The sequence below is a fragment of the Zonotrichia leucophrys genome, chromosome 5 (genome assembly GCF_028769735.1).
Source record: "Zonotrichia leucophrys gambelii isolate GWCS_2022_RI chromosome 5, RI_Zleu_2.0, whole genome shotgun sequence".
NCBI classification, from domain to species: domain Eukaryota; kingdom Metazoa; phylum Chordata; class Aves; order Passeriformes; family Passerellidae; genus Zonotrichia; species Zonotrichia leucophrys.
This window is the reverse complement of record NC_088175.1, coordinates 42,932,054-42,944,208: the sequence shown is the minus strand read 5'-3', so window position 1 is coordinate 42,944,208 and position 12,155 is coordinate 42,932,054. Positions and strand designations below refer to the sequence as shown.

The 12,155-nt window shown below is 46.3% G+C and overlaps 1 protein-coding gene across 1 annotated transcript in view; it reads left to right on the top strand.

Annotated features, from left to right (window-relative positions):
* The first annotated feature begins 4,027 nt into the window (after positions 1–4,027).
* The window catches only part of PTPRJ (protein tyrosine phosphatase receptor type J), a 73,712-nt gene continuing 65,584 nt past the window's right edge, over positions 4,028–12,155 (top strand). The window contains exon 1 of the mRNA XM_064714831.1: positions 4,028–4,244. Coding sequence (XP_064570901.1) covers positions 4,179–4,244 — 66 coding nt within the window. The 5' untranslated portion in view covers positions 4,028–4,178. The remainder of the gene's footprint in view (positions 4,245–12,155) is intronic.

Sequence of the window (12,155 nt, the reverse complement as noted above, 5' to 3'; positions counted from 1 at the left end):
GCTGCACCATCGCCCATATTTCTTTACCTGCCCTTCTTGGTACCTTTCCTCAGTCCATTCTGTCCCTCTTGCAATGCTGAGAGCAGTGGAAAGCCTCAGCCAGGATGTGGGGGCACCTGGGTTTTACACATTGCCAAAACCATGCTCTCTGCATTGTTCTCAACTCCCTTCCTGACCATGCTCAACAATTGGATACTTCTTGTGGCTGACACTGCACATTGAGCTGATGAATGAAACTGGGAATAACTAATGAGAAAACACTATTGTGATCAAGGCTGGCTGTGATATGCAGTTAAATATGGCCGTTCTGATTTTTTTTTAACCATATTCTATTAGCAGTCTCAGTGAAAGACAAGTATTACCATCCAGGATAACTGCTCCAAATTGGACAACTTTGGATCACTATATTTTTGCAGTCTTCCAATTCTGCCCAGAGAATTACTAGTATTCCTTATGGTGTAAACTGGAGCACCCATTAGTAATATGCACATTCTTCCTGACTTGTGTGCAGGGGCCCAGCATGACTTAAACTAAGGTCTCTTTTGAAAACTTGGTCATAAGGATGAGGAATAACTTCTTTCTGACACTTCCATTTGAAGGGGTTTTATGACTCAGATGCACAAATTAACTTCCAGTGAATTAAAAAGTAGAAGCTTTAGCCCAGAAGCAACACCTACCCAGTTTCATAAGCCTGTCACATATATAGCTTTAATAAGAGCCTGTCAAATAAACAAAACTCACCTATAGAAACAATTAGGCAGTAGCAGTAGTAATTCAGGAAATTTCCAGCAGGTTAGTAACAAGCTGTGAAGAGCCTGTGGCCTGAAATGCAACCTTGATCCTCTTATTCCTAGGAAATTGTTTGTGTTGTGATGGTTATTGCTGCTGAACAATTAGCACCTGGAAGAGCTTTAAAAAATTTGGCTTTTAATTTCTCTTTTCCATTTTCAGCATGTGAGGGCTCCAGCTCTGGCATGAATCACAGCCCTTTGAGATCCATCTCTTCCCTGAGGTGTGCATGGGTAGCAGTGGAGCAGAGCGTGCTGTAAGGGGCAGGAGCATTGATTGAAGGAAGCAATCAGGTACATGTGTGATTCCTTCTCCATGGAGCTCTCAAAATCTAATCAGAAAAGCTTTTTTAGAACCCTCCTCCCAGAATTCTAAGCAGTCTAAATGACACAAATATTCCTTTAGACTCTGTTCATAAGAAAAAAGTTTATTGCTACCAGTGTTTTTTTTTTTTTTTTCCCTCCCAGTGAATTAAACAGAAAATGAGTTTCTGTTTTATGCTACAAAATAATTACACTTTTTAGTGCCTGGTGTTTCTTGACACTTTTTTTCCCCTTTTCTCGTGGCCACCTTCAGTACATCTGAGTCTTTTCAAATGTTTATGAATCTTCGTAGTTCACTCCTCTGTCCTATAGTCCCTGATATTTGGATGGTGGGTACTTCCCAACACCCCAGAAATGTCTCTGGAAATGAGCCAGTTCTTTCCTTGAGGTCTGGTATGAGTCAGTCAGAGAGACATCTTGAGACTGTAACAAACCCAGGCTCTCTGTGTGCCAGTTGAAGCCACTGTGCATAAATCCTACAGATGACATTAGTTATGGTGGTAATTAAAGATATGCCACAAAGGTAATTATTTACTACAATCCTAGAAATGTTCTGCTTAGAGTCTCTACAAGCAAATTTAATGCAGTTCTCTACTATTTTGGATGCTCCAGAAATGAGACTGTGTCCCAGAACTTCATAGGCCTCCTGGTTCAGGTACTGGACATACAAGTAGCCATACAATATACACTCAACCACAAGCGTTAATGAGAAAGTAATTAATTACAGATTCCATGTAGCTTGTATTTGAAAAGCTGTCATACCAGATCCAGACAAATGTGGTGTGGTGAAAGGAGCTCAGCTTCCTGTAATAGTCATGTAGCTGCCCAGTTGGCTCTCTGAAGCAAAGAATTAACATAGCCTATGAAATATTATGACTTTTGCTTCTAAATTGGGTTCTGTTGCCTCCTCAATGAAGAAGAATGAGTGAACTTAATAGTCCAAGAATGTCTAGAGTCTGGAGATGGCAACATCAGCTTGGAGATACTTAAAATTTTAACAGGTGAGAATCCCACTTCTTGCTTTCTCAGAGCATTTTAATATTTTTTTTCCATTTAGTTTTCTCTTTCAGAGCAGGCTGCCCTTACTGCTGAGATCAGTGAAGAGATTCCCACTGAATTTCAATGGCAACTGGATTAGTTACCAGGCTTTTGTCCTGGAAAGGTATGTAATTAAAAAAAGCCATGCTTCCCACTGGGCTGGAGCCAGGGATGACCAAGTGTGCTTGCTCAAGTGCAGCTGTGGCACTTTAGGTGCAGCCCAGACAATGGAACCCAGTCTGGCCAGAAGCTGCACTTTGGCAGCTTAGAACCACTGGGGGTCTGCCCAGGCATGGGGAGCAGCAACAGGGAATTTATTTTATGAGTCAGAGCTGTAATTTCCAAATGGCAGGGTTTGATCTGCAGCAGTGATGTCAGCATAACAACTTCCCAGCAGCCAGTGAGACTTCTGTCAGGTGTGTGGTTTACCAGGAAGAGTATTCAGCTGGAGAACAATTTTCTCAGGTGCTTTGCACTGAATGGACAGCATAAAAAGTTTTATTAATGTTTTTTGTATAGTGTTTATTGCTTCATTTCAGTATTCCCTAACATAAAAATAAACCCCAAACAACCCTTTTCTGAAGTAATTCTCTATTTCCTACAAATCTTACTGACATGAAGTGATGCCTATACAATGTCTACCTCCAGCCGTAGGTCTCAGCCTCGTGTGCCCTTACAGAATGATAGAACAATTTGGTTTTGAAGGGATGCTTAAAGGTGATCTAGTCCAGCTGCCCTGTGATGAGCAGGAACATCTCCAACTCTGTCAGGTTGCCCAGAGCCCTGCCCAATATGCCCTTTAACACCTCCAGGAATGGTTCATCTACATGACCTCTGCAACCTGTTCCAGTGATTCACCACCCTCACTGTAAACCTTTTCTTCCTTATATCTAGTCTGAATTGACTGTCTTTTAGTTTAGAACTCCCTCTTGTCTTATAAAAAGGGGCCATGCTAAAAAGTCTGTCCCCATCTTTCTTAAAAGCCCCCTTTCAGTGCTGAGAGGCTCTAATACTGTTTCCCAGGAGCCTTCTCTTTTCCAGAGAACAACCCCAATGTCCTTATTCTTGTGAATTTTCCCATGAACTCCCATGGAAATAGTTGCTTCCGTAATGCTATGCATATGTTTTGAGGGCTCAGAAAAGACAGGGAAATGATAAACATATGAGCTCAAAACTTCTGAGAAAATGAGGGCTGCCAGCGTTTCCGTAATTACAGATATGCTCTGTAAACTGTCCCTGCCTCCCCTTTCCCTTATCCAAGATGAATGAAATGCGGAACACTTCACTGAGCCTGGGAAGTAAGTTAAGGTTATAGAAGTGATTGCGTTTGATGATGTCATGTCCCTTTTGATGACATGGATAAAACATGTCCAAACCCGTGCCTGGAGCGGGATGAGACTTTTCTGGGGGGCTGTTTGGGGATGAAAAATGGTGCACCAGGCAGAGCCTCTCACTGCGGCATACCCCCGGGGGGGGTTGCGTGCGGCGGCGGCCGGCGGGGCGGGCAGCGGAGCCCCCGGGGCCGGGTTAGCCTCGCCTTACCCCTGACCCTTCCGCCGATTGCCCGCCCCCGAGCACCGTGCCAGGGCCGGCCGGGCGCGCCCCGCGGCGCCGCTCCCTCCGCCGTGCCGACGGAGACCGGGAAACTTTGGGAGAAAGCCACTTCCTCACCCGGCCCGGCGGGGGGAGATGTCAGATGCCGGCAGGGAGAGAGGGAGAGGGGAGGCGGGGAAGCCGCAGCCCCTCCGCCCGCTGCCAGACGGCCATTGAGGCCGCGGGCGGGAGGCGGCGAGCAGCGGCGGCGCGGGGAGGAGAGCGGCGCGGCTCCCGGCGGGCGCTGCCCGCTCGCCCCCTCACTCCGCCCCGCGCAGGGCTTCCCCGCGGCCCCGTCCCCCCGCCTCTCGCAGGGCGGGGCGCGGGGGAGGGCCGGGACGCCGGGCGGTGCGGGGCTCAGCCCGGCCATGTCTCCGGGGGCGGCGGCGTCGGGCTGAGCGGCCGTGCGCGCAGCGGGGAGCGCTCTCTGCCACCATGAGCCGGCTGCCTCTGCCCTGCCTCCTGCTGCTGCCGCCGCTGCTGCTGCTGCTGCCGGCCGAGGTGAGAGCGAGCTGCGGGAGGCGGGGGGCTGCCGCACCTGCCCCCGGCAAGGCTCGGCAGGGCAGGTGTGCGGCCGGGCTCGGGCTTTGTCCCGCAGCGGCTCCGCCGGTGCCGCCCGCGGAGGGGAGGCAGGGGCGGCGGGGGCCGCGGTGTGGCCCGGCCGGGGCGTTGCTCACCTGGGGCGGGATCCCCGCGGCCTCCCCCTGCCCCCCGCCCGGCTGTGCTGGGTTTAACCCCGCGGGGCAGCCGCGTGGCTCCTTTCGGGGCATGAAGGTGCCCCGGTTGTTTTCCTGGGTAAAAGCTGCCCTGGGTACAACAGGCACGGCTCCCGTCTCCCCGGTGTTGTAGCCTGCCCTCCTCGTGTCGCTGCTGGTTGATTATATTAATAGGGTGTATGTGGTAAGGGGGTCTTTGCGCATTGCCCGTGCCGCTGGTGCTCATCACCCGCTGGGTTACGGCTTTCGGGCTCGGCGCGGAGTTTCCCCTGGCAAACGCTGCCGTGGTGCGGAGCGAGCAGCCCTAGCGGTGCCGGGCAGCACATCAGCGGGAGGCCTTGGCCAGCACGCTTGGCTTTGAGGCCCCGCTCTGTTCCCACGTGTGTGCAGGGTGTCCTTCCAAGAACACCTTTCATTGATGTAAATCAGAACGGCGTGCCAGGTGACCCACTCAGCATGCTGGCAGGCTCTCAGCCTTGCTTTCCTCAGCTCATGTGTTCTCAGTGTTCCTGTAGGAGTGCTTCGTGGCCACGGTGAACTCTGGTGTTCTGGGGCTTGCTGAACTTTTGCTTCCAGATGTAGCCCCTTGTCCTCTCTGCCTCAGTGATTTGTGCTACAGAAGTGTGAATGTGTGTTGATAGGAACCAAGGTGCTCAGTAATCTGTGGTGACAGATCTGCCTGAGAGCTGCAGAGCAGAACTGTACTGCTGCTTTACCTTTTTGACTACTTTTTCCTTACCTTGCATTGATGCCGGCTTGTGATTGCACCATTGACTGCAATTGACTATTGTAAACCTTTGCTTCCTCGTCTCGTCTGTTTCAGTTTGGGGTTCCTTGCAGTGTTTTGTCATTTGATCTCTGTTTGTTGTTGTACCAAGCCTAGGTTTAAAAATCTCTTCTGAATAAGAGCTGAAACTGAATTGGGAATTAAAGTATACCAGCGTTTTGGAAGACCTCAGAGGAGGCCTGGATTGTCCTTGGGTACAGCCTTGCAGGATCTGCCTGCCATGACCTCTGTTTGCAGTTTTTCTTCTCAAGCTGGCTATGACATCTTGTGACTTAGTGATCTCTAATGTTCTCTTAAGTCAGGCTTTTAATTGGTGTCTAGTATGATTAATAACAATACTAAAAAAAGTAGACCCGGTCCTCAATTCCATGTAGTTAATTTTATGCATTCATCACCTAGGGACCCAGCTGTGGGCCCTCAGCTAGGTCTGTTAACCCTGATATTATCAGAGGTCCCATCAACATGCTACAGGACATATCTGGCATGATCAGATCTGCAGATTTTGGTGTGGCTCATAATTTTAGGTGGGAACCCTGCAGCTCATAGTGTTACTACTGAAAGTTTACCAGACAACATTCTCAATTTTGACTTAATTGTACCTGTGAATGTGAAAGCTGAGGCGAGGAGGTCTCAGTTTACTGAGACTCTCAGACTTCTTAACTAGTGCTGATCAGCACCTGGTGGAGTTCTAAACATTAAGAGCACGTTCTTGAACTGCAGACAGGTGGGGAGAAAGGTTCTTAAGGATTTTATTCCTTAGAGGACTGGGATGTAAACCAGGTGCGCACTGATGGTGTGATTCTGCAAATCACCGTCGCATTTGAAATGACTAAATTTCGCTGTAGCCACTTAGGGTGGGATAACTCATATTTGAAAAGTCATTATGTTTTTATGGACTGTAAGGATGCAGAATAAAGCCTTGCTTGGAGGCAATGCTTCAAGTACAATAATCTTGTTGCCCATTCAAGTGCTGTTCACATGGTCTTGCCCTCTAAAAATGAGGGTGTTCTCTAACAGGGCAGAGTTTTGCTCTCTGTGTAGGGCTCTTTGCATAGGCTCAGGCAGGTGTTAGAGTTGGCTGGTGTTGTTTGAGGTGTGGCATGTGCTCAGGTGCGGGGACATGGTCTGGCACTGCCTGGGGAGGCATGTAGCTGCTGCAGGAAGGGGACAGCAGCTGGCAGGCATGTGGCATGAGCTGGGCTTCGTGTGTTGCCAGTAAGAGCTATTGCCCCTTCTCTGCAGTCTCCTGAGTGGGAAGGCTGGGATGGAAGTGTCTCTTGGCTGGCTCTGGCCTCTGTGTTGCCTCTCAGATGACTGTGGGGTCGGAGAGGGGACAGCTCCGCACACTGGCACCATTGTGGGCCCAGCCACACGCAGGGACCGGGAAGCAGCCGGAGCTGTGGAATGGCTGTGTCATGGCAGCTCCTCAGTGGTGTGATGGGCACATGATCCTTCTGTGGTGCCTTTTACTCAAGGGTAAGCATCTTGCTTATTTTTCAGGAATTACAACATAGTGGGCAAGGTTGGAGTTGTTAAAAAACAAACCTTGCTCTCTGTTGCTTGTTGAGAGTGATCACATCAGTGATATGATAAATAAAGCAACAGACAGTGGTTTTGGGCTTGTTTTGCTGTTGAGAATTAAAGTGCCTTTTATGTGGACCTAATAGCTTGTTGTTACATCTTATTCCATGCACAGAATTACTGATACTCTGTGAGTTGATTATATAGGATTATGACTTAATTACTGGTCTGAATTTTCAAGTGAGGAGTTTAAATGAAGAACCATCTTATCTCAAATGTGCGCTTGCCATGTGTGTATGTTGCATGCAAGATAATTTCTGCTATATATTGGTCATTATTAATCATCCTTATTGAGTCTTCTCCTGCATAGTACACTAAATTTAAATTTTAGTTGTTATTACCCAGAAATTATTCTGGGTAATCTTCAGCAGATGCAAGAAGTTAATAGCAATTTCCATTTAACTTTGTGACTGGTCTACATACAGCTCATTTAGAGGCTTACAAAGAATAAAGCTAGAGAAATGTGAGGCTCCCTTGCTGCTTTTGTGCATGCACTTCTGGGGTAACTGTTAATGGACACTGTTAAAAACACAGGTATGAGCATTGCTGATCTGGGGACCTGAGCAGGCCTGAGCTTAGGCAGCACAGACCAGAAGGGGAAGCTGGAGCTGTGAACAGAGTTTGCTTGTGGCTGAGGAGCATAGAATGAACTTTTCATCTGTCAGGTCAGGTTGTTTTTGTGTGATGATTGCTTTCATTTTTGTATACAACAACAACACAGGTTAATTCCTGAGCTTCTTTATGTTCCTTACAAAGCCCCACAACACAAGCACCTTCTGCAGGGCTCAATGGAGGCTTTATCTTCAGCCATGGCATGGATGTGCTTCCTTAGAGGCATAGGCTGGCTGCACATTGCAGCACTCTCACATGGTTTCCAATACTTTGAGTCTACAGCCAGCAACACACAAGAAAATATCTTCTTCTGCATATTTGAGATCAGACTTGAGGCTCACAGTGGAAATGTTGTCTGTGCAAACAGCCATGCTATTATTAGTACTTCCTCAATTATGGGAGCTACATGCAAGCCTTTGTTGAGAATTTTCATGGCATGTAATTTTTTATGGTTGGAGTTTCTAAATATGAGCGAAATTGCTGCTGCTTTAAAATCTTTGGTTGTTCATTGTGCAGGGCATAATCTATATAATTTTAATTTATGCATTTCCTTCCTAGAGTTACAGTGTATCAAAGAGGGAGCATTTTGACAGTGCTGGAGAGTGGTTGGGTGCCTGGATGTTTGTAGGTGCAAAGCCTGCCTTTGACATTTACTTTCTTGCTTGAAAGAGTCTCAGTATGAGCAAAGGCAAGAGACACTACTAAACCAAATGGTGGCTGCACATCTGGTTGTTAGCCTGATGCTTTTAGTTTGACTCCAAAATTTGAATGCAAATTGTACCTTGAACATCGTGAAAGGTTGCTGGAAGTGTAGGAGGAGCTAGCTGAATTTTCTCCAGCAAAGGGGGCCTACTGCTATGTAGGGATGGGTGAATGAAAGAACTTGGCCTTAAATGGAGCTATCAGTAGGAAATTAATTTTCAGCAGGAGATGACTGTGTAGGGGAAGACTTCAACTGGGAGAGGGGGGAAGAAAATGAAGTGTAGGTAAGCATGTGCTAATATGAAGTGTTAGAAGGCAAAGAGTGTGGGGTAAAGAGTGATCAGGCATCACAGGAAGAGAAGAACAAAACAGATGCACTGCTCTGGAAGGCTGCACCAAGGCTGTTCTCTAAGTCCTTTCCAGCTGTTCCCAAATGTATCTGCACATAAACAGGCCTCCTGGGGCTATTAATCCAAAATTCCAGGAGAAAATCCAAGATTAAGTGGGAAAAGTATTTCTGTAATCCAACAAAGAATGGACATGTAAATGTGGTCCAACCAGAGTTGAATCAATAAATTCATGGCCTCACTTAGTTATCTTCTATGGCCTTCATGGGCTTTCAGTGGAAAAGGCAGGGAACTATGTCCATATCTTTCCATAAATGTTGTTGGTATTTGGCACGTCACTGAAAGTACTTATTTTCCTATCATCATCAGGAAATGGGAAGAGCCCCTTGATATTTGAAACCAAGCAGTCCACCCATCACTCTTTTCCTTCTCTGCTCTTTGTGAAGATACCAAAGGCCATGTAGGAAAGCTTCTTTCTCCACATGTAGCAATGTAATAGGAGAAAAGGTAGCCGTGCTTTTAACCGTGTCTCAGAACTGAAGAAATTGCACCTATAAAGAAAAAGGAATGTCAGCTCTAAAGGAGGAAGGAGGATGTTGGTTTTTGTTGTGGTGCCAGGCCTGACCTTGGCTTTACATGGTGCTTCAAACCCAGTCGGTATGAGTGGGGAAGAGGGCTGAGGCTGTGTTTGACACAAGTACTGCTCTGGGGAGCAGAAGGGACTCCTGTCAGGATCACTTTTAGGCTCTCCTGGCCACTGCCTGGAAGTTTTTTTCTCTCCAGTGCTGCCCATCTGCTTGTTTCCTGTTCTTCTTGTACCTCCCATTTGTTTGGTGCATTTCTGATTTTTCCCATTCTTCTGTACAGTTTCAACCAAACTGAACAAGGAAAAGAAACACCTAGTGTGTCACTGGGAAGTTCCTATTGCATGCAAAGGTTTTGTTATGTTCTGCATGTGGGCTTCTGCTTTAGGGTTGAGAATGTGGGTGTTTTCTTTAAATGTTGGGTTGGGTGTTTTGTTTATTGGAAGGGCCTAATGGTTTTTTGGTTGATTGGTTTGGCTTTGTGGTGTGCAGGAGAATGAGGTCCACATACTGTAGTACTGGTTTTTGTGTTTTGTGCACCAAATGAGACAGGGCTTGAGTATCAGGAATAATTTGTGTGAACTTCAGCCCCATTTTTCTCATTGAGGGTAAAAATTTTTGCTTCTAAGACCATAAAATCACCTAGTCAAGACTTGAACATCAGGTGCAGAGCTTTATTGCAAATTACAGCCTGTCTCTTGTGGCCTGATAAGCAGATGCAGTCTCTTAGCTCTTCTGAGCCCCAAAGTGCTGGAACCCTCTCTCCCATCGTAGCCCAGGTGAGTGGCTGGGAGCTTTGCCTTGTTAGGCTGTTATTTGTATCTGCAACACAGCTGGCTCTGTGATCAGCTGCCTTCTCAGTGTAATTCCTTACTTCATTTTGTCACTATTTTGGTAAGGTATTTTTTTGGTGGCTGCCAGCTTGCAAGCAGTTGGGCTGAACCTAGCCTGCATAGGAGTGCTCCCCAAAGAGGGTTATTTGTGCAGACCAGCTTTGTGGAAACACAGTCTGTCCTTGGTCATTGGGGGATGTAGATTGCCATGACTTTAAATGCATATTTAAAAGCTTCTGCTAGTTCAGCAGGATTACTTTTTTTAATGGAGTGTGTCAAAATGAATCATTCATGGATATCTTGGCAGGTGGGTGGTAAGACAGGGAGCTCTGCATGCTTGTAAGAGGATTCCTGGTCCAGTTCATGATGTTACACATCTTGCTCTGCTTGCTAATGGTTTGTCTCTGCAATGGTAGATGGCTCTGGAGAGTGTTTTTGCACAGGAATGCTGGTGGCTTTTGTTTCTGCATTCCCCATCGTGGTGGAGCTTAGGCAGAGCTTTCTGTCATTATTTCCTCTTGTGCCCTTGGATTCTAGTAAATTAGAGCACTTCGGATAAGCTTCCTTATTTATTTTCTTGTATACACACATGAGCAGGTCACTGCTGGCAAGTCTGTTTCTACATACCTGATTTTGAGTCCTCACTTCCAAATTCTATTTTCTACCAGCTGTGTTTCTCAAAGGAGAGAGCCATGCAGAGGATGCCATCCAAAAGGCTGTGAGTTGGTGAGTGCCACATTGACTCATGAGACAGGATGGTGCTGCAAAGGATGGGGCAGCAGAGCTTAGCTTTGGGACAGGCCAGCCTGTATAATCAGCAAAGCTCGTGACCATGCATGGTATTACAGGCTGGGAAAGCTTCCTGCTGCCTCCCTGTAGCAGTTGTTGTGCCTGCAGGTTCAACAGTCCCTGTAGATAAGTGGAAGTTGTTCCTTCTGCTGCCTTTCCTTCCCAGCGTTTCCTCATGCCCAAAGTAGCTCAGACGACTGATTCCCAGACTGTCCCCCTGAAACCTTCCACTTGTTTTTCCTGAAGGTCTCATGATACAGAAGGGGAAAATGGTGAGACTTCATTTTAGTTGCCTTCATCTGTCTGCATCAGCTTAAGGACAGGTGAATTGTTAGTTTCATCTAAATTCATAGTAAGAGAGGTCCCATCTTTGTCTTTATTTGTCAAAACCTGCTCTGCTGCTTGACTTTGTGCAAGGTGGCCTCTGTGCTTTGAAGTGGAAAGAGCAGAGTGGATGCTGGTGTGGAAATGGATAGGCTTCCACCAGGAACATCTGGATTGGAAAGGCAACCAGTTTTGTCTGCTAGCAGGGATTTGGGGCCAGTGAGCTCTCTGAGGCCAACATGTGGCTTTGACTGACAAAGAGAAGGGCTTCCACTGTTTCCCTCTGGTATTCAGGTGAAAGAAATGCACATTAGCAGAAAGTAACAGTGTGAACCATCAAAAGAGATGGACTCAGCCTTGCTGGTGGTTTTAGTACAATGTGAGATGTGCCACAGTTTCACTGTACTTCTTAAACAGTAAATGTGACTTTTTATGAAACACAATGTGAGGAAAAGAATGGGTGCCTGTGGCTGGCATCAAATTTGCATATGTAAAATTGTATTGTGTTAATAAGGGAGTTTAGGGCTTTCTTCCTTTTGTGATCATGATCTTTGATTCTGCAGGAATTTTACGTACTTATAAGTACTTATAAATCAAGGGGGAAATAAAATGAATGACAATAAATTGGTAGGATCCGTTTGGATCATCAAATTCTGTTTTCTTTATTTGCTTTTCTCTAGTGAAGGCAGAGATGGGAATTCTAATGTCTTCTTGACACTGCATGTTTTATAATTGCCCATCTATAATCAAGTTTGGAATTGAGTCCATGACTTTCCTGCTACATGAATTATATTTTTAAATTCTAGTATTCTTTCCATCTGCTTGCAGGGTCAGCTGCTTCTAATACTTGGCCTGAAGTTCAGTACCAATGAAAATATCCTTTTTGTGGTCAGTTCTGATGTGATTTTTTTGTTAAGTAGGCTGTGCCTGGTTAACTGAGGTCTTTGATGGTTTCACCTTCTATGGATTTATACTTTTCTATTCTATAGAGGGGAAATACGGGAATTGTAACCACAGTTTCCTTCCCACAGCCATTGTAAGCGTATATCTTCAACAACAAAAAAAAGAAGTTCTTTCTTAGGGGAAGTTCGTTATCTTTGCATAACTTTCAGGGTAATTCACCTCTAATTCTGTGCA